Genomic DNA, 22,063 nt, shown 5'->3' with positions numbered 1-22,063 from the left:
TCTATCTATCTATCTATCTATCTATCTATCTATCTATCTATCTATCTATTTATCTATCTATCTATCTATCTATCTATCTATTTATCTATCTATCTACCTACATAGATATAATTTTTTCCCTCTAACTACCTAATAGTGACAAAGGTCTCATGAGTTACAAATATCATCTTTCCATGCAGGAATGTAAACAGTTCAACCTTAATAAGTCTCTTATGATTTCTCTTTCCTGTTTAACTCTTCATGTTCCACTTGAGTCTTGTATTGGGAAGTCAAATTTTCTATTTAGCTCTGGTCTTTTATCAAGAATGCTTGAAAGTCCTCTCTTTCACTGAATGACCATTTTTTCCCCTGAAGAATTATACTCAGCTTTGCTGGGTAGGTGATTCTTGGTTGTAATCCTATCTCCTTTGCCCTCTGGAATATTATATTCCATGCCCTGAGGTCCCTTAATGTAGAAGCTGCTAAATCTTGTGTTATCCTGATTGTGTTTCCACAATACTTGAATTGTTTCTTTCTGGCTGCTTGTAATATTTTCTCCTTGACCTGGGAACTCTGGAATTTGGCTACAATATTCCTAGGAGTTTTCCTTTGGGAATCTCTTTCAGGAGGAGATTAGTGGATTCTTTCAATTTCTATTTTGCCCTCTGGTTCTAAAATATCAGGGCAGTTTTCCTTGATCATTTCTTGGAAGATGATGTCTAGCCTTTTCTTTTTTAATCATGGCTTTCAGATGGTCCAATAATTTTTAAATTCTCTCTCCTGGATCTATTTTCCTGGTCACTTGTTTTTCCAATGAGATATTTCCCATTGTTTTCTAATTTTTCATTCTTTTGGATTTGTTTTACAGTGTCTTGGTTTCTCAAAAAGTCACTAGCTTCCAATTGTTCTATTCTAATTTTTATGGAAGTATTCTCTTCAGTAATCTTTTGGACTTCCTTTTCCAATTGGCCAATTTTGCTTTTTAGGGCATTCTTCTCTTCATTGGCTTTTTGGACCTCTTTTGCCGTTTGGGTTAGGCTATTTTTTAAGGTGTTATGTTCTTCAGTATTTTTTTGTGTCTCCTTTAGCAAGCTGTTGAGTTGTTTTTCATGATTTACTTTCATCACTCTCATTTCTCTTCCCAGTGTTTCCTCTACTTCTCTTACTTGCTTCTCAAAATCCCTTTTGAGCTCTTCCAAGGCCTGGGACTGATTCATATTTTTCTTGGAGTCTTTGGATGTCAGAGCTTTGAATTTGTTGTCTTCTTCTGATTGTATGTTTTGATCTTCTTTGTCACCAAAGTAAGATAACATAGTCTGACTCTTTTTGCTCTGCTTGCTCATGATCCCAGTCAGTTACTTGAGTTTTAAACTCTTTGTTAAGGTAAGAGTCTGCTTCCAGTGTGAAGAATGTACTGTCCCAAGCTTTGGGGGTTTGTACAGCTGTTTCCAGAGATAGTTCTAGGGACCTGTAAATTTTCAGTTCTTTCAAGGTGGTATGATAAGGGGCAGGGTGTTTCCTCTCTACAGCCACAACAAGCTCCACCATGCCAGCACTCCTCCTCACCCTACGACTGCCCCTCAGAACTGTGACCCAGATCCAGGCATGGGCAAAGCAAAAGATTCCTGCCTCAGCACTGGCAAAGAGATTCCTGCAATCTCCCTCTGATCAGCCACTGGATTCCCCCTCAGTCTGTGGGCCAGAAGCTCAGGAGACAACTGCTGCCCCGGAGGCCATGCTTGGAACTTGAGACTGAGACCTAGCTTCTCTTTCACTGCAGACACAGACTTTTCCCACTGACCTTCTAAGTTGTCTTTGACATTCATGGTTTGAGAAGTCTGGAAACCGGTACAGCTGCCCATGATTCAGTCCTCTGAGGCCAGGGTCACTGCGGCCTGTGTGCCCACGCCAAACTGCACTCCTCTCCCCACCTGGTGCAATTTGTCTTTCCAATCAACCATCCAGGTTGTCTTGAGCTGGAAATTTGTTTCACTCTTTTTTGTGGGTTCTGCTGCTTTAGAATTTTTTAGAGCCATTTTTTTTACAGTTATTGGGAGGTATTTGGGGGAGAGCTAAAGCAAGTCACCACTTTCACTCTGCCATCTTGGCTCCACCCCCTAAAAGTTATTTTCTTCAGTGAACTTTTTAACCTCTCTTTTACATTTGACCAATTCTGCTCTTTAAGGAATTATTTTCTTCAGTGAATTTTTTTATGTCCTTTTCCATTTCATCTATTCTGCTTTTAAAATACTTCTTTTCTTCAATGAATTTTTTGTGTCTCTTTTGCTATTAGGCCAATTCTGTTTTTTCAGATGATATTTTCTTCAGTATTTTTGTGCATTTTTTTTACCAAGCTGTTAATTCTGTTTTCATAATTCTCTTGCATCACTCTCATTTCTTTTCCCATTTTTCCCCCTCTACCACTTTTGTTTCTCTCTCTTTTTAAAAACTCTTCTAGGAATTCTTTCTGGCCTTTTATTCAATTAACATTTTTCCTTGAGGCTTTACTTATGGTTGTTTTGATGACATTGTCTTCTTCTGAGTTTATGTCTTGATCTTTCTTGTCACCATAGTAGATTTTTATGGTCAAGTTATTTTTTTGTTCTTTGTTCATTTTCTTAGTCTATTTAAAGTTAGGCTCTGTTCATCTCAGGTTGGGGAGGCATATGACAAGTTTCAGGGTTTTCTGTGCTGCTATTTTCAGAGCTAGTTTTGGGGGTCTGCAAGTTTTTAGTGCTTCCAACATGGTGTTATCCTGGGAAGAGGTGTGGTCACTGATCTCCTGGTTTGTACTCTGATCTTTACCCAGAAAGGACCCCTATCCCCCTGCAGCCACAAGCACTAGTGTTCTTCTTGACCTTGGAACTGTGACAGACCACAAGTGCTCCTCTCTGCTTCAGAACTGCGACTTAAAACTGCTTACATGCAATAGAATTACCGATCAGCACCAGCTGCACCCAGTGTAAGCAAAGGGTCCCTTGCAATCTCATTTTGACCAGTTTCCTGACCTCCTTACATCTCTGGGCTGGGAACTCCTGAAGCTACTGCTGCTGCTGCCAGGCTCTGGGCCAGTCCCTTCCCAGGTGTTAGAGACCTCTCCTGTCAACCTCATTATCTTAGGTTAGAAAAATGTCTCTCTGACCTTTTGTTGGCTCTTCCACTCCAACATTTGATTTGAGGAGTTATTTTAAAGTTATTTGGAGGGGAATGTTGGGAGAGTTCAACTGGGTTGCTGCCTATACTCTGCATATCTTGGCTCTGCCCCAGCAATACATTGTTGTATAACTTGGAACTGGTGGAATTGTTGTTACAAAGCAGAATAGTCCTTGCTTATCAATTGTATTATCTGTCTGCAATTTTTCTGTGCTCTAGTACTTTAATGGAAATGGATCTTGCCCCTTGTGAAAAGAGGCTTTCAGAAGTGAAGCTTCACCTTATTTTGCTTAGACCAGGCTTTCCCTTCTTGGTCTTCTCCACATCACTCTGCTCATACTCTGATAATTGTACCCATGTTCTCCTTTCTGAAACCTTAGACTGTCCCCCTGGGACATTGGGCTCTGATATGTGAACTTTCCTTTATTTGCCTGAATCCAGTCCTCCATCCTGCTTCCCAGACACCTTATGACAAAGCTGCAGCCCATATAATCTTCCTTTTTAGTTCCCTTTTATGTATTGTATATCTTCCCCTATTAGAATATAAACTCCTTGCCTCAAGGAGTTTATATTCACGCTCGCTTTTATTCCCAGAGCCTAGCACAGTGCTTCCCACAGTGCCTGTCATATACTAAATACTTAATAAATGATCTCTCTCTCTCTCTCTCTCTCTCTCTTTTTCTGTCTCTCCCTCTCCCTCTTCCTCTCCTTTCTTTCTCTTTCTCTCAACAGTCTATTTCATACACATGTGTGGCTTGCCAACTTTCATAGAGTGTACTATCTGCCCTGAAGCATTTCCAGAAGGTGGGGATATTGGTTTTTCTGATGTGTTCTGGTGTATCTTACCTTCTGGTGTGACCAGAACTTGAAAGAGCTCTCAAATCTCTTATCTTCTATATCAAGCTGGTCATGATGACAGTTTCAAGTAGAGTCAGTCTGTGACACTATACTACTCCATCTATTTCTTTGACTCTTACTAACAGTTATGTTACACTGATTGGGGTATTTTCCTAGTCAGTGGCACCACCAGAACCCATGTCAACTTGTTTTTTAGGTTCCTTTCCAGAACTTTAGGAACTCCTTGTGGTACAGCTACTCTTCTGCTTTGCCATTCTCTCCCCTCCCCACTGTCTCTACCCATTGTAGAGTAGTGGATAGAGAACTGAACTTGAAGTCAGGAAGAATCAGGTTCTAATTTCATCCCAAGTACTTATTAGCTTTGTGACCCAGGGTAAGCCCCTTAACCTTTCTGAGTCTCAGTTTCCTTATCTGTAAAATAAGGGAGTAAGACTCAAAGGCCTCTAAGTCCCTTTCCAGCTCTAAATCTATGGTCCTGATTGATCACCACCACAATGGCATGAACTTTGAGGATATATTATTCCTAGTCTGACTGGGACAGGGTACAAGAAGACTATTGCCTCTTTAGCTTTGGATGCTATATTTTCCCATGCAGCCCAGAATTAACTTTCTGGGCTATTATATTCCACTGTGTTTTTTTTTAATAAAAAATAATATATGCTTCTTAGCCTTTGGATATTGTCATTGTAATATCAGCTAGGTTCATCCTGGGTTTGATTCTAGATTTCCCCCAAGTTAATGAGGGGAATGAAAAGGAAAGATGATTGAACATTACTCAAAGAATTGCAGGGGGGCACACCATTGAGAGGTTATGTGGGAATATGCTCAATATTGGGACACTTATGTGGTGCAGTGGATGGAGCACTGTGCCAGGATTCAAGATGATTCACCTTCCTGAGTTCAAATGTGTTCTAGACATTTACAAGCTGTGTGACCCTGGTCAAGTCACTAAATCCTGTCTACCTCAGCTTCTTCATCTGTGAAATGAGTTGGAGAAGGACATGGCAAAACCACTCCAGTATCTTTGCCAAGAAAACCCCAAATGGGGTCACTGAAAGTCAGATATGACTGAAAAATGACTGAACAACAAAATACTCAATGTCATAATGTCAAACCTGATTTTTGATGATTCTCTGAATCTTACAGTAAATATAGTACAGAATAAAGAGTACTCCAATTGGATTCAGAGGACCTAAGTTTCAATTCTGCCACTGCATGACCTTGGGCAAGTCTGTTCCTCCTTCTGAACCTCCTTACCTGTAAAATGAATGTGTTGGACGAGATGATAATGCCTGAGCTCCTTTGTGTCTTCAAAAGGTATGACTTCTCACCTTCTTCAAATGGTGCTCTAGCTAAGCCACAGTGAGTGAAACACACATTGATGAAGAATTTAGAGTGAGAAGAGTATTTGCTATGCCATGAAAATGTTTATTGAAAACAAATGAGCAGCACTATACAGAAGACCCCTTATGGAAAATAATAGATTTGTTGAGACTCAGAATGCCAATGAGAATGTAGGAAGGTCAGAACCTGTTGGGATGAACTTGGAAAGTCCATCTAGGTCATTCCCAATGAGCCATTTGCTGCTAGAAATTGATTGCAAGTCCTTGTGCATGGAGAACTGAGAATTTGTCATTTGATGCACAGAAAAGGACTGGGTAAGCTGGGTACTCCCTGACTAGAAGAATGTAATGATGAACATTAGCAGCTCACGAGACAATATTTTCATTCTGACTTGGTTGACTCAAAGGAGGCATAGATACTCAGCAGGAGGTGGGGCAGCAGGTGGAGTGGCAGGTGGTGCGGCAGGGGGCTGGCTGGCAGCAGGGGGGTCGGCAGCAGGGAGACTGCACAGAAATGGGTTGGCAGCAGGTGGAAGCCCAGCAGCAGGGTCTACAGACCACAGCTGTGCAGGAGGTGGGGCAGCAGGAGATGGGGCGGCAACAGCCCTGCTGCACACTGCAGGGGTCACAGCAGGGAGGGCGGCAGCAGGTGTCACAGATAGGGCGATTGCACCTGGGCACGCAGCTCACTGGGCGACACACAGTGGTTTGGAAAGAGACTGGCAGGCAGCACCTGGGTGGGCAACAGGGCTGGCAGCAGCTGGACTGGCCACAGCTGGGCTGGCAGCAGCTGGGCTGGCAGCAACTGGGCTGACAACAGCCAGAGGAGACAGAGTCGCAGCAAGAGTGGACCATGGTGTTGCTTGGTACTGATTTGGGTTGGGTAAGAAGGAGAGGTTGGTTTTTTAGGTCTGGATGCTCTGTCCTGTTCTGGACCCTTTATATACCTGAGCAGGTGTTGTCAGTCCCTCAGAATCCAGGACCTTTTCCTTGTTTTTGATTCTGTCTCCTGAAATGAGAGCACCGGATTGGTTAGATAATTGTGAGGTTGTCATTGAAGCATTCCCAAACTTACTACAAAACAAAAACAAAAAAAAAACTTATTTCCTCACTGAAATTAAATTCTCTCCTTTGCCCATTTACCCTGGAGTCATAATTTTATGCTCTGACTTCAAAGTGTTCCTTAATTGCCACCCAAACATTAATCAGCATTATTCATTTCTAATAGTCTGGTTGCATGTCTTTAGTCTAGGAAAGACCTAGGGTCATATGTCTCCTAGTAGGCCATTTACTTGGACTTATTTTCAAAGCAAGCATCATTTGGAATATCTTTTCACCTTCGATGTCTATTTCATCTAGATACCACAACATAAACTTTCTTCTCCAGTGAAATAGTTGTAGTTCTTTTCTCTGGACAGTTCCTGAACTCCTCTGAGTTGTTTTTAATCATAGCCTTCTGCCTGATGGGAATAATCTACCCTCCAAGACTATGGAAATCCTCCCTCTCCTCTAAAGTCCACCTCCAATCCTGTTTCCTCTGTATAGACTAGCTTGCTCACCTAAGTCTCATTTGATCTTATTCTTCTGGACTCGTGTATATGTATGTATAGTTTATATGCCTATGCATTATTTACTGCCTTTTTGCATCTCTTTTGTTATTTTCCTGAACTATTACATAAACTTCTCATTTTTTTTTCTTGAGGATATGTGATAGTATTCCCTGCAACAATGGAGGGACAGCTTATCTTGGAGTCAGCAAAACTTGGGTTCAAGTTTCACCTCTAACATATATTGACTGTGGTAGAATGGGTAAGTCACTTAATCTCTCAGTGTCCCAGATAACTTCCCAAGGTTAAAAGTTGCAAAGCAGATCCCCATCTGCCTTGGTAGAGAGAGTTTCCTAACTGGAAATTCCCTATAACCAATGAAATCATAGATCTAGTAAAAATGTTATTTAAACTTTTTCATGAACTTATGGCTGACACCTTCAACAAATAATGGATTACTAACCTATCTAGAGGAGACAAAAAGAAGGGGAGAAAGGAAGTGTGTATCAATCTGTCAACAGTTGGTGAGACTTCGAGGAAAGCTCTGATGGCAGAAAGTAAAGAATTAAGAATTCTCTAGATGAGGGTAAAAGAGGAGAGTGTAAAAGTTGGCTTGCAGCTTAACGTTAAAAAAAACAACAACTAAGGTTTTGGTAACTGATCTCATCACTTCCTGGCAAATAGAAAAAGAAGAAATGGAAGTAGTGTCATATTTCATATTCTTGGGCTCAAAGATCACTGCAGATGACAACTGCAGCCATGAAATTAAAAGATGTTTGCTCCTTGGAAGGAAAGTTATGGCAAATCTGGACAGCACGGTAAAAAGCAGAGATATCAGCTTGCTGACAAAGGCCCACATAGTCAAAGTTTATGGTTTTTCCAGTAGCAATGTATGGTGTGAGAGTTGGACTAGAAGAAAAACTTAGCACTGCAGAAATCAATGCTTTTGAATTGTGGTTCTGGAAAAGACTTTTAGGAGTCCTTTGGACAGCAAGGAGATCAAATAAGTCAAATCTTAAAGAAATTAATTCAGGCTATTTATTGGAAGGCCAAATACTGAAGCTGAAGCTTAAATACATTGGTCACATTGGGAAAGATTCTGACTTTGGGGAATATTGAAGTCAAAAAGAGAAGGGGATGGCAGAGGATAAGATGGATAGATAGTGTCATGGAAACAATGAACATAAACTTGGACATACTTTGAGAGGTAGTGGAGGACAGAAAGGCCTGATGTGTTGTGGCTCATGGGGTCACGAAGAGTCAGACATGACTGAATGACTGAAGCACAGCAAAAGGAAGGCACCTAGCAATTTAGGTAGATTCTCTGTGGAAGATTTATGTGAGGATAAGGCCAAAAGTCATGGGATATAAGAAGGGTCAGAACTGGGATTTATAATCTGCATGCTTAGAAGAAGTATATGCATTGATGCTATCACAAATACACTATCACATATTGAAGTATTTTCCCAACTAGATTGAAGCTTCTGGAGGGCAGACTTTAGTCTGAAACCTAGTACATAGGAAGCACTCAATACTTGTTTGTTGATTTGATTTCATGCTATGAGAGGAGTTTGGAATTCTGGACATGCATAATATTGGTGGTATGGTTGGGTTAGATCAGTCTGTTCCACCCAGAGGTTGTGGGACATATAGATAAAGAAAGCTAAATTGATTGATGCATATCCATGAGTATAGTTGCAACTCTAAAGAAATCAGTCTTTTTGTGTCATTGTATCTGACTGGTTTATTAAAATATAGCTGGGCTTGGCTTATATAGATTGAAATATGTCGTTCCTTTTACCTACCTCAGCATAAAACCAGGCCACTCTTAGTGTCTGCAGGCCACCTAAATTTCGTTGTTATATATTTGGACATAATTAACTTCTTTGAAACTCATGTGAATACAGCTTCATTTCTCTAGGTCACGCAGAAATGGAGACTCAGTGAATGGAAAAGAAGTTGATAGGTACATATCTTCTCATGCCCTTTCTATGTATAAATATGTCTGCATAGGATCCTGGATTTAGAGCTGGAATTGATCTTAGAGGCCATTGAGTCCAATCCCCACATTTTACAAATATGGAAATAGGCCTAGAGAAGTAAAGTTACTTATTCATTGTCACACAGCTACTGAGTATCTGAGGCAGGATGTGAACCCAGCTCTTCCTGACTCCAGGTCTGGCATGTCATTCATTACACCATGCTGCCTCTTATGTTTTTTACACTATGCAATAAAAATTATAATTATATCAACACAGTGCGAGCCTGCAACCAATTTTCTTGAGATCTCAGGCCTAGCTGACACAATTTGTGTGGATAGTGGATATGTTTCGGAAGCTACCTACAGTTTCACATTGAGATGCCACTAATTTTCTTGTGACCTTTGTGTCCTTTCCTACCATTATCAATATATACATAATAACAGTAATAATAATTAGCATTTATATAGGGCTTTAAGGTTTGCAAAGCACTTTACAAATACTCAACTTTGGGAGGTAGGTGCTATTATTATCCCCATTTACAGGGGAGGAAACTGAGGCAAGCAAAGGTCAAGTGACTTATCCAGGGTCATACTGCTAAGTATTTGAGGCTGGATTTGAACTTCGGTCTTCCTGATTACAGGTGCAGAGATCTATCCGCTGCACCACTTAGGTGCTTCATCCTATTTATAAATTCCTGTACAAAATACATGGAGGCAGTTAGGTGGCTGACTGGATAGAGCACTGGGCCTGGAGTCAGGAAGAGCTGAGTTCAAATTCAGTTTCAGATACTTACCAGCTATGTGACCTTGGACAAGTTACTTAGCCAATGTTTGCCTTAATACACTAGAGAAAGAAATAGCAAAACACTTTAGTATCACTGCTATGGACAGTATGGCCTATTGAGTGATGAAAAGTCTGACATGACTGAATGACTATACAACAAGAAAATATAAAACATACACAGATATGTAGATAGGTATAAAGTTACATACTACATACTCATGATACATAATTTACATATATACATGAATATACATGTGTGTGTATATTATACATACATACATACATACATATATATATATATATATATAAAGCACTACAGATAAATGACAGAAGACAGATAAATGAAGGGATCATTCTTTGCATTGCAGAAGGATTCACAATAGGGCTTCTCTAAACAACAAATTTCCATTGATACAGTAACCATATTTCAAAGTACTAAAAATCAGTTGATATACATCCTCTTAAGGATGTACAGCTATTGTATAAAATGAGAAGCAGATGTATAGAAAGTCATCAAGAGGATTTTATGTATTTCTGTTAGCTTTTGTTGGTCTGATATATCAGATACTATTTCTTGATATATCCTCTCCTTATATTGTGTTATATAGACATCCAACCTCTACTTAAAGACCTTCAATGATGAGGTCAACCATTCCCTAGACACACTTAAATGTCTGAAACAAATTCCACTGGGTATTAACACCAATCCTAAGAAGCTAACTAGTGCTTTGATTAAGATGAAAAAAAAATTGAAAATTGCATTTTATTTCTTGCATAACTACATGTTATGATTTCCTTTGTTAATTAGATGAAGAATGGAACCAAGAAATAAGCATCTATAACAGTTCTTTATGGTTGTCAGATGGATCCATTGGACTGGGAATCCTTGCTATGTATATAGCATAGTCTAGTAAATGTTTTATGATGAGTCAAATCTGTTCTTACCTTTATTAAAAGGGGAAAATTTATCTTCTTTGTCCGTTGTTAACTTTACTCAAAATTCTGGTGTTTTATAGTCTTAATGATCAAATTCACTGAATATATAAAGGGCTGTTTTGAATTTTTTGTTGTTAATTTGTTTCAGCAGAGTCCAACTCTTCATGACCCTATTTGGAGTTTTCTTGGCAAAGATACTGGAATGGTTTGCCATTTCATTCTCCAGCTCATTTTACAAAAGAGGAAACCAAGGCAAACAAAGTTAAATTATTTCCCCAGGGTCACAGAGCTAGTAAGTGCCTGAGGCAACATTTGAACTCAGTTCTTCCTGACTCCAGGTCCAATGTTCTATCCACTGCAGCATCTAGCTGGTCATATGACCACTGGTCATGTGATTCTGAGTAAATTATTTAACTGCTTAGTGATCTAGATTGCCATAAGTTACAGACATGGCGCTGACATGCATTAGTATAGGAAGTTTCCTTACCTGGTTCTTCTCTATATAAATGAAATCACATCTTGTCCATATCTTATGCTTAGTAGCTACTCCCACTCAAAAACATGGTGTAATGGAAAAATCATTTTCACTATAGAGTCTGAAGACCAGAGTTAAAGTTCTGCCTTTGACAATACATAGATATATGACCTTATCTGTCACTTCTCTGCTCCAATCCTCAGTTTCCTCATCTATAAAATATGGATGCAATACCAACTTTACAGGTTGTTGTGAGAACTTCATGAACTAAGTCGGCAGTGTGGTATAGCAGACAGAACATTTCATTCCAAGTTAGAGAACCTGTATTCAAATCTCATTTCTGCTACTTACTTCCTGTGTGTTCTCTATGATTCACTTTACCTCTCTGTTCCCCAGTTTTCTCATCTTTAAAATGAAGGGGTTAGATTAAATGTTTCTAAAGGTTTAATAGGACTCTATATCTATAATAATATGAGAGTGTAAATCACTTTATAACAAAAAAAGATTATATAAATGGTTTATTATTATTGTTACTGTAACTGTAATAATAGCTAATGTTTATGTAGCATTTTAAAGTTTGCAAAATTTATTGCATATATTATTTGATTCTCACAATGACCATGTGTGTCAGGTGTTATTGTTATTCTATGATCCCCTGTAACACTGCAGATACTGGTCTGACTTAAAGTACCTGCACAGAAATGAAAATAGAACAAAAATTATTGGTGAAAATAAACAATGGGGGCAGCTAGGTGGCGAAGTGGATAGAACTCTGGCCTTGGAGTCAAGAGGACCCGAGTTCCAATGTGACCTCAGACCAGACACTTGACACTTAGTAGCTGTGTGACCCTGGGCAAGTCACTTAACCTTGATTACCTCACCAAAAATTAAAAAAAAAATACACAATGGAATGATGAGCTATGTCAATGATTTCCATTATTTGAAAACTGGAGCTTTATTGAGACACATACAAGCAATAGAACATGAGGAAATGATGAAAAGAAATGTGGGATGGAAACATCATTGCTTTAAGTTCTAGATTCATCAGGGTCACTTTGGATGTTTCTACAATGAAGTTGTCAGGTAGCAAGGGTTCTTTCAAGAGTTGAACTCAATGATCCCTCAGGTTCTTTTTTAGATGGAAAACTCTGTGATTTCCTCTATCCAGTGGTTTCTGAATGCCGCGTGAAGAAGTGGAGGTTTATTTTGTTAATTGGCAGATTCAGGGTTGATGGACAGCTTGTGCGGGAGACAAGGGAAATAAAAAGACTGGACCACATAGACAGTAAACATTAGTCTTCTGTGACTCCTCTTATAGTTGATTGGCATTAATGAGCATAATTTCACTGATTCATAAGAGTATGGAGAGTGATGAGCTTGTTTTTATGCTTTGAAGGCAAACAAGTCCGGATTCTCAGCAGCAGGTGGTCTGGCAGCACGTGGGGAGGCAGCAGGGCTGGCAGCAGCTGGACACACAGCAGCTGGGGCGGCAGCAGGTGGTTCTGCAGCAGGTGGTCTGGCAGCAGGTGGGACGGCAGCAGGGCCGGCAGCAGCTGGACACATAGCTTCTGGGGCGACAGAAGCTGGGGCGGCAGCAGCTAGAAATACAGCAGCTGGGGCGGCAGCAGCTGGACCCACAGCAGGTTGGGCGGCAGCAGCTGGACGCATAGCAGGTTGGGCGGCAGCAGGGCTGGCAACAGCTAGTAATACAGAAGCTGGGGCGGCAGCAGGGCTGGCAGCAGCTGGGGCGGCAGTAGCCGGAGCCACAGCTCTGGCCAGAGCAGGTGGAGCCACAGCAGGAATTGACCATGGTGCTGGTGGGTTGAGCTTCTGGGTTTCTTTCAAGTTGAGTGAGGTACTTGAATTCTGAAAGACTTGCCATGGGGGCTTCTTATGTATTCCCTTTCATAGCTGCTGTCACTTGGTCCAGACAATTTATTTTTGTTTACCTCGATGAAATAGTGATTATCAAATTAGAAAATTTGTTTTTCTGATGAAAGGAATGTTTTTTTCCCTCCCTGATCACTTGGAATTCGTCCTTTTGCTTTCCCTCCAGAATGGCCTTCTATGTATCATCTCTTCTTATGGAATCCTACCACTATTTCCTCTTTTCTGTCTGTCTTTGACATCAGGGCAATCATGGGGCAACCTGACACTAAATTTTTCCTACTTCACTCTCCAGCTTTGTGAGCTTTATCCCATGATTCCTGCCCAAACAACACACAATTAGATGACTTCTGAGGCCCCATTCAACTCTGGGGTTTTGTGACTTGTATTAAGGTTAGTTTCCCATGGTTTTAGGGAAGGGGCCAAGGAAATCCAGCTCATGTTCTGTGCTTGCCCTCTTACTTAATTTCATCCATATTCAGAGAGCTTTCTACAGTATCAACATTGGATATTTGGCTAACTTTCCTTCTTAAAACAAATTATTTATTTTTCACCAATCAAATCTAGTTTGTACAGTGATGCCATGACAGACTCATTGTTTTAAAACGTTGTGAATTTTTCATTTTATTTTTTTTAAAGAAATTGTTTGGTCTAGGAGAAATATGAAATTTCTATTACATAACCAAGCCATCTTTGAGTCTTCCCTCTCCATCACTCTACATATTGTCAACAGTTGCAGAAGCTTCTTGAACTTACCTCCATAACATCTCTTATATCAGTCACCTTTTCTTTATTCATACAACCACCACTCTAATTGAGGTCTTCCTCACCTATCACTTGAACTGTTGGGATAGCCTCCTTTATTTGCTTTTCGCACTGCAAATCTCACCCCTAGTCAATCAACTCTCTACATAGAAACTCTCCCTGAGCAGAAACCATAGGTAGCTCAGTGATCAGATTTGGATGAGTTATATGAAACAGGAAGTGCAGCTAGGTGGCACAATGGACAGAGTGCTGAGCCTGGAGTCATAAAAACTCACCTTCCTGAATTCAAATCTGGTTTCAGACATTTACTAGCTGTGTGACACTGGGCAAGTCACTTAATCCTGTTTGCCTCAGTTTCCTCTAAATCCAGAATCTAATAATCCTAAGGCTTTTTTTTAGGACAAAATACTAACTTTCCTGCTTCGAATTTTATACCCTTCACAGTCAGGATCACATTTATCTCTTTAGATTTTCGTATTTCCCTCTAATACCTCCTATGTTGTAGCCAATCTGACCTACCAGTTTATCCCCAAATTCAATTTCTCACCTCTGATTTCCGTGTCTTTGCTCATTTGGTGTATCTTATGCCTAAAATACACTCACTTCTCCTCTATACATATTTAGAGCCCTTATATCTTTCAAGGCTCAGTTGAGGTGGAATCTCCCACACAACACCTTTCCTGATCTCCCCAGTTATATATGCTCTCTTGCTTCTGAACTGTCTTTGTATTAACTTTGCATTGGTTCATTGTTGTGTGTGTTGTATTTTCTCTCAGTACCTGTATCCCCCACAAATTTAAGATCTTTTCTTGTTCAGAGGAAGTAAGACCAAAGGTATAATATTTCCCCATGGCACATCAGTTTCTTTCTAATGGGGGCTATTTTTGTTTTTATTTTTGTATTCTTAGCAGTAACATAATGTTGTACACATAGTAGGAGCTTAACAAATAAATGTAATTGATTTAAATTTATTTAAATCCAAGTCAATATCCTCAGATAATCAGCAGAAGTAAGAGTTCTAGTTATAAGACACAGGCCCTGGACTACCACAAATGTCTCATCACTTCAATGCTTTATAATACTGTTGGAGAGAAAAGAATAAACACTAAGCACAATGTTAGAGGGACTCAATTATTGAGGTTTTTAAAAGTATGACTTGGGAGATGAAACTAGTGGGAGCAGTCATGGAAGCCAGGCTAATTGGAACCAAATGAACAGATAGAGAACTCAATGAGAACACTGGCATTTGGTAAGTAGGAGATTTGGTAGGCACATAGAATGTTGGAGGGGAAAATGGCTTCATGTGGCTTCAGACTGTACTCAGGAACTGAGGTCTGGGACATATTGGCTGATGAGCAGGTGAGAGAGTAAAATAAAGAGTGAAGATCTCCTGTAGTTGTGTGGCAAAGGGGTTCAAATTTGTGGCTGTTATTCAGTGAGAGGCTTACTGAGTTGGCCAAATAAGTAGTCTTAGGTGAAAGGAAGTTGTCAGGAATCAGGGACATGATGGAGAAGGCATACTGGCCCTTCTTTTTCTATCACTCTCCCTTCACCCTGTTTTACTATTTTAGTTATTTTTCTCTCACAGATGTTTGAAATATTAAAATTAGTATCAAAGTCTGTATAATCATTGACTCATGGTAGAAGTCCAATTCAGAGTTCAAATCCTGACAGTGCTCCTTGATAGGTGTGTGACCTTGGACAATGATGCCCCCACTTTTTTTTTTACAAAAAACGTTATGCCTTTCTCTACATGTTTCATAAAACAATCCATATAAAAATTTAATTATACATTTTATTAATATAAATTAGAAATTCATTACAATTTTACTATTATATAATGACACAAAGAAACCTTAAATGTACATTAAAGATAATAAAATACTCAAACAATTCTTGCTATTTTGGAATTTTTATATGTATAACTTTAAAAAGAAGAACCATCATTAAAATGATTAATAATGTGATGGCTGAGCTAAATTAGGAAACATCAAAAATATCTCGTTATAAATCTATTGTCCGTAACTCCAACTTTTTCGTAACTACAATCAACTTATCTTTCAGATTTAGACTATGAATTTGAGAAAGATGAATTAACTTGTTTAATCAGCTTTTAAAAAAAATCCAGCAAACACATGTTTAAAGAGACAATGTTTATTATAAAATTATGTTTATAATAATGTAGAATATATTTAGTATTCAGTTATACACACACACATTATTAAATATCACTGAGAATAAATGGCAATTTCTTCTTTTAGGTTAAATATCCTTTAAAGATCTTTGGCAGAAAAAGTGTGTTCCAAAGTAATAAAGAAGTATCCTATATCATCCTCCATATCATCTTTCTTTTCACTAGACTATTTCTTTTAATCAAAAACATTATTCATATAACAAAACTCTTTATAACTCTTCACTCATATTTCTCCATACAAGTGGTTGTTACTATGAAGCATGAAATGTGTCCAAATTACATTAGGAGTCACATTTAACACAAAAACAAAACTAGAGCTTGTAGACTTCCATTTTGTCTTGACCTTAATTGTGCTTTCTCAGTACAGAGTTCAATAATGTTCTTGTGTCTATAATTTTCAATTGTCAATTATATTGAAATTTTATCTTGAAGTGTCAATGCCAATTTAAGCCTATGTCTCATTCTTACACAGTTTGCACTTTGTAAAGGGTGTGTCCTTTTCCAATTTGAATGGAACATTTTGCTACTTCTGAAGGATGCAAAATTTTGAAAATGTTCATTCACACCATATAAAAGATGTGAGGCTATGAATAAGAAAAGGCCAGAAAATCAGCTAAGTAGTCAACAGAGAGACAGGAGCACAAGTGATCTCTACCTTTTCCCACCCCAACTTCTGCATGGACTAACAAGGCCAAACGATCCCACATTATCAAAATCTAGATACATAATTAGTCCTTGGTTTTTACTTTTTCATTTAACTTATCTTTTCAATTAAAAATATATTTTCCCCTTGTTTCAACCCACCTACCACTGGAAAACCAAAAACCAAAACCAAAACCCTTATAAGAAATACACATAGTCAAACAAAATAAATTCCTGGAATAAGCCATTTCCAAATAGTATATGTCTCATTCTGCATCCTGAGTCCATCACATCCCTGTCAGAAGGCAGGTAGAAAGCTTCATCATCAGTCCTCTGGAATCATGATCAATAATTGTATTAAAACAGAATTCTCATGTATTTCAAAGTTGTGTGTCTATATAATGTTTTTGTTACTATATAAATTATTTACCTGATTCTGATTACTTAACTCTGCATCAGTTCATACAAGGACTCTCAAGATTCTCTGAAGACATCTCTTCCATAATTCCTTATGACATAATAGTACTCTGCTACATTCTTATACCACAATTTCTTCAGTCATTCCCCAGGAATGGTCGCTCCTTCAGTTTTCAGTTCTTTGTCACTACAAATAGTACTACTATGCATATTTTTGTACAAAGTGCTCCTTTTCTTCTATTGTCCCTTTGGAGATACAGGACAATTAGTGATATGACTGTGTCAGAGTATAGAGATAGTTTAGTAACTTTTTAGGCAAATTCCAAATTGCTTTCCAAGAATGGTTAGCCCAGTTCATAGCTCCATCAGGGCATTCATATGCTTGTTTTCTTGTAGCTGCCCCAAAATCTGCAATTTTCCTTTTTTTTGGTCTACTTTGTCAATCTAATAGTTGTGAGGTAAACCTCAAAGTTGCTTTAATTGATATTTCTCTGATTGTTAGTGATTTGGAGCATTTTATGTGACTATTGGAGTTTGAATTTCAAAGTTTCAGAGATTTCATTCTCTGAAAATTGTCTCTCATATCATATCATTTGACCTTGTATCAATTGAGGAACAGTTCTTATTCTTATAAATTTGATTTTATTCCTCATATATCTTGGATATAAGTTTATTAGAGAAGCTTGCTTGCATATACTTTCCCTCCATTTATTTTCTAATTTTTACTGCATTGGTTTCATTTGTGCAAAACCTTTTTCATTTTATAAAATTGAAATTGTCCATTTTAACTTTTATGAACCTCTCTATTCTTTGTTTGGTCATGACCTTTTCCCCTATCCACAGACCTGAAGGTTAATTTCTTACTTGACCCTCCAATTTGCTTGTGCTGTCACCCTTTATGTATGTCTAAATCTTATTTCCATTTGAAAGTTATATATAGTGTGAAAGGTTGGTGTAGATCTAATTTTTGCCAAAAATGCCAGAAAGTAATAGAATGTTTTTCATTATTCTTTGGAATTATGGTTGCTTATTACATTGATCAATACCCTTAATTTTTCAAAGTTTTTTCTTCTTTTTAATGATTTAATATTTCATTTCCCCCAATTACATGCAAAAACAATCTTTAAAATTAATTTTAAAAATGTTGAGTTCCAAATTCTGTCCTTCCCCCTTTTTCCTCCTCCACCCCAATTGAGAAGGCAAGTGATTCAATATAGGTTATATATATGCAGTCATGCAAAACATATTTCTACATTAGTCATGTTGTAAAAGAAAACACAGACCAAAAAACCTCAAGAAAAATAAAGTAAAGAAAAAGTATGCTTTGATCTGCATTCAAACTCCATCAGTCCTTTCTCTAGAGATGGACAGCATTTTTTATCATAAGTCCTTCAGAATTGTCTTAGATCACTGTATTGCTGAGAATAGCTAAATCATTCACAGTTGATCATCATACAATATTGCCATTACTGTGTACAATGTTCTCCTGGTTCTGCTCATTTCACTTTGCATCAGTTCAAATTTAAGTCTTTACAGGTTTTTCTGAGAGCATTCTGCTCCTCATGTCCTATAGCAGAATAGCATTTCATCACAATCATACACAAGAACTTGTTCAGTCATTTGCCAATTAATGGACATCCCCCAATTTCCAATTCTTTGCCACCTTTAAAAGAGCTGCTATAAATATATTCTGTATATATAGGTTCCTTTTCTTTTTGTTTTTTCAATCTTTTTGGGATACAGACCTAGTGGTGGTATTGCTTAGTCAAATACATGTTTGTATAGCATTTTGAGCATAGATTCAAATTGCTCTAAAGAGTGGTTGAATCAGAATACAACCTCACCAACAGTACATTAGTGTCTCAATTTTCCCACATCCATTGTCATTTTTCTTTTCTGCCATATTAGCCAATTTGATAGGTGTAGTGTGGTAACCATATAGACAGTATTTTATTTTGCATTTCTTTAATCAAGATTTAGAACATGTTTCATATGATTATAGATAGCTTTAATTACTTTGTCTGACAACTGCATGTTCATATTCTTTGACCATTTATTAATTGAGGAATGGTTTTAATTTTTATAAATTTGACTCAGTTCTCTATATATTTGAGAAATGAGGTATCTACCAGAGGAACCTGTAAAAAAATTTCATAGTCATGGTTATTAACTGAATTTCCCTCCATCCTATTTTCCCCATGTTTGTCCTACTCTCTCTCTCTCTCTCCTTTCAGCCTATCCTCAAAAGTATTTTGCTTCTGTTTTTTTACTTATCCCAATCTGCCCTTGCTTCTATCACTCCCCTCTCTTTTATCTCCTTTTCCTCCTACTTTCCTGTAGGGTAAGATAGATTTCTATACCCAACTGAGTGTGTATGTTATTCTCACTTTGAGGCAATTCCTAGAAGGGTAAGGTTCACTCACTCCTCCCACCTGTCCCCATCTTACTCTACTATAAAAGCTCCTTTATGCCTCTTTTATGTGAGATAATTTATTCTGTTCCACTGCTTTCTTTCATTTTCTTCCAGTGAACTCCTATTTCTCACACCTTAACTTCATTTTTTAGATAATCATCTTATCACATTCAATTAACACCTGTGCCCTGTCTATGTATACTCCTTTTAACTGCCCTAGTAATGAGAAAATTTTTTAGTTACAAGTATCATTTTCCCATATAGGGATATAAACAGTTTAACCTTATTGAAATCCTTATTATTTCTCTTCCTATTTACCTTTCTTATGCTTCTCTTGAGTTTTGTATTTGAAAGTAAAATTTTTTATTCAGCTCTAGTCTTTCCATCAGGAATGCTTGAAAGTCTATTTTATTGAATTTCCATTTTTTTTTCTCCTGAAGGATTATACTTATTTTTGCTGGTTGGGTGATTGTTGGTTGTAATCCTAGCTCCTTTGCCTTCTGGAATGTCATATCCCAAGCCCTCTTATCCTTTAATGTAGAAACTACTAAATCTTGTGTTATTCTAACTGTGGCTCCATAGTATTTGACTTGTTTCATTCTGGCCACTTATAATACTATCTCCTTGACCTGAAAGTTCTGGAATTTGGCTATAATATTCCTGGGAGTTTTCATTTTGGCATCTCTTTTGGAAGGTGATTGGTGGATTCTTTCAATTTCTATTTTACCCTCTAGCTCTACAATATCAAGGCAATTTTCCTTGATAATTTCTTTTTTTGTGGGTTTTTTTAATTAATTTATTTTGATTTATCAATAATCACTTCCATATGCTTTTAAGTTTAAAATTTTTCTCCCTCTTCCTCCCTAAGATGGTACAAAATCTGATATAGGCTATACATTTATATTAAACACATTTTCACATTAGTGATGTTGTAAGTAGAAATTAAAACCAATAGGAGGAACCATCAGAAAGAGGAAACAAAACTCAACAGAAGAGAAAAAAAATTAGCAATTCAGCTTCCATAGTTCTTTCTTTGGGTGTGGATAGCATTTTCCATCATAAGGCCTCTGGAGATGTCTTAGATTCTTGTATTGCCAGGAAGAGTTAAATTTATCAATATTAGTCACCATGCAACGTGGCTGTTATTGTGTACAGCATTCTCTTGGTTCTGCTCACTTCACTCAGCATCAGACTATACAAGTCTTTCCAGGTTTTTCTGAAGTCAGTCTGTTCATCATTTCTTATAGCACAATAGTAATCCATCACATTCATATACCACAACTTGCTCAGTCATTCCCCAATTGATGGGCATTCTCTCAATTTCCAATTCTTTGCCACCACAAAAAGAGCTGCATATTTTTGTACATGTGGGTCCTTTTCCCGTTTGTGTGATCTCTTTGGGACATAGTCCTAGAAGTGCTATTGCTGGGTCAAAGGGTATGCACATTTTTATAGCCCTTTGGGCATAGTTCCAAATTGCTCTCCAAAATGGTTGGATCATTTCAGAACTCCACCAACAATGCATTAGTATTTCAATTTTCCCACATTTTCTCCATCATTTATCATTTTCCTGTTTGGTCATATTGGCCATTCTGATAGGTGTGATATGGTACCTCAGAGCTGTTTTGATTTGCATTTCTCTAATCAATAGTGATTTAGAGCATTTTTTCACATGACTATAAATGGCTTTAATTTCTTCATCTGAGAACTATCTGTTCATATCCTTTGACCATTTATCAATTGGGGAATGGCTTGTATTCTTGTAAATTTGACTTAATTCTCTATATATTTTAGAAATGAGGCCCTTATCAGAGAGACTGGTTGTAAAAATTCTTTCCCAATTTTCTACCTTCCTTCTAATCTTAGTTGCATTGGCTTTGTTTGTGTAAAAACTTCTCAATTTAATGTAACCAAAATAATCTCTTTTGCTTTTTGTAATGTTCTCTATCTCCTGTTTGGTCATGAATTCTTCTGTTCTCCATAGATCTGACAGCTAAGCTATTCCTTGCTCTCCCAGTTTGCTTATAGTATCAGCCTTTATATCTAAATCATGAACCCATTTTGACTTTATTTTGGTATATGGTGTGAGATTTTGGTCTATGCCTAGTTTCTGCCATACTCTTTTCCAGTTTTCCCAGCAGTTTTTTTCAAAGAGTGGGTTCTTATCCCAGAAGCTGGGGTCTTTGGGTTTATCAAATAATATATTACTATAGTCATTGACTACTGTGTCTTGCATACTTATCCCACTGATCCACCACTCTATTTCTTAGCCAGTACCAAGCAGTTTTGATGATTGCTGCTTTATAATACAATTTAAGATCTGGAATGGCTAGGCCACTTTCCCCTGCATTTCTTTTCATTAGTTCTCTTGATATTCTGGACCTTTTGTTCTTCCAAATGAATCTCGTTATTATTTTTTCTAACTCTATAAAATAACTTTTTGGTAGTTTGATTGGCATGGCACTGAATAAGTAAATTAGCTTAGGTAGAATTGTCATTTTTATTATATTAGCTCGGCCTACTCATGAGCAACTGATGTTTTCCAATTATTTAGATCTGATTTTATTTGTGTGAAAATTGTTTTGTAATTGTGTTCATAGAGTTCCTGGGTTTCTTTCTGGAGGTAGACTCCTAAATATTTTATAATGTTTACAGTAAGTGGAATTTCTCTTTCTATCTCTTGCTGTTG

The 22,063-nt window shown here is 37.7% G+C and overlaps 1 protein-coding gene across 1 annotated transcript in view; it reads right to left on the bottom strand.

Annotated features, from left to right (window-relative positions):
• Positions 1 to 5,412: 5,412 nt before the first annotated feature.
• Positions 5,413 to 22,063, bottom strand: part of LOC114050892 (kielin/chordin-like protein) — a 52,060-nt gene continuing 35,409 nt past the window's right edge. Inside the window, 2 exon segments of the mRNA XM_027872940.1 lie at positions 5,413 to 6,143; positions 12,459 to 12,922. Of these exon segments, the coding sequence (XP_027728741.1) occupies positions 5,754 to 6,143; positions 12,459 to 12,922 (854 nt within the window). The 3' untranslated portion in view covers positions 5,413 to 5,753.

The sequence above is a fragment of the Vombatus ursinus genome, unplaced genomic scaffold (assembly GCF_900497805.2).
Source record: "Vombatus ursinus unplaced genomic scaffold, bare-nosed wombat genome assembly UNPS02014801.1, whole genome shotgun sequence".
NCBI classification, from domain to species: Eukaryota; Metazoa; Chordata; class Mammalia; order Diprotodontia; family Vombatidae; genus Vombatus; species Vombatus ursinus.
Note: the sequence above shows the minus strand (reverse complement) of the source record. Positions and strands in the feature narration are given on the sequence as shown.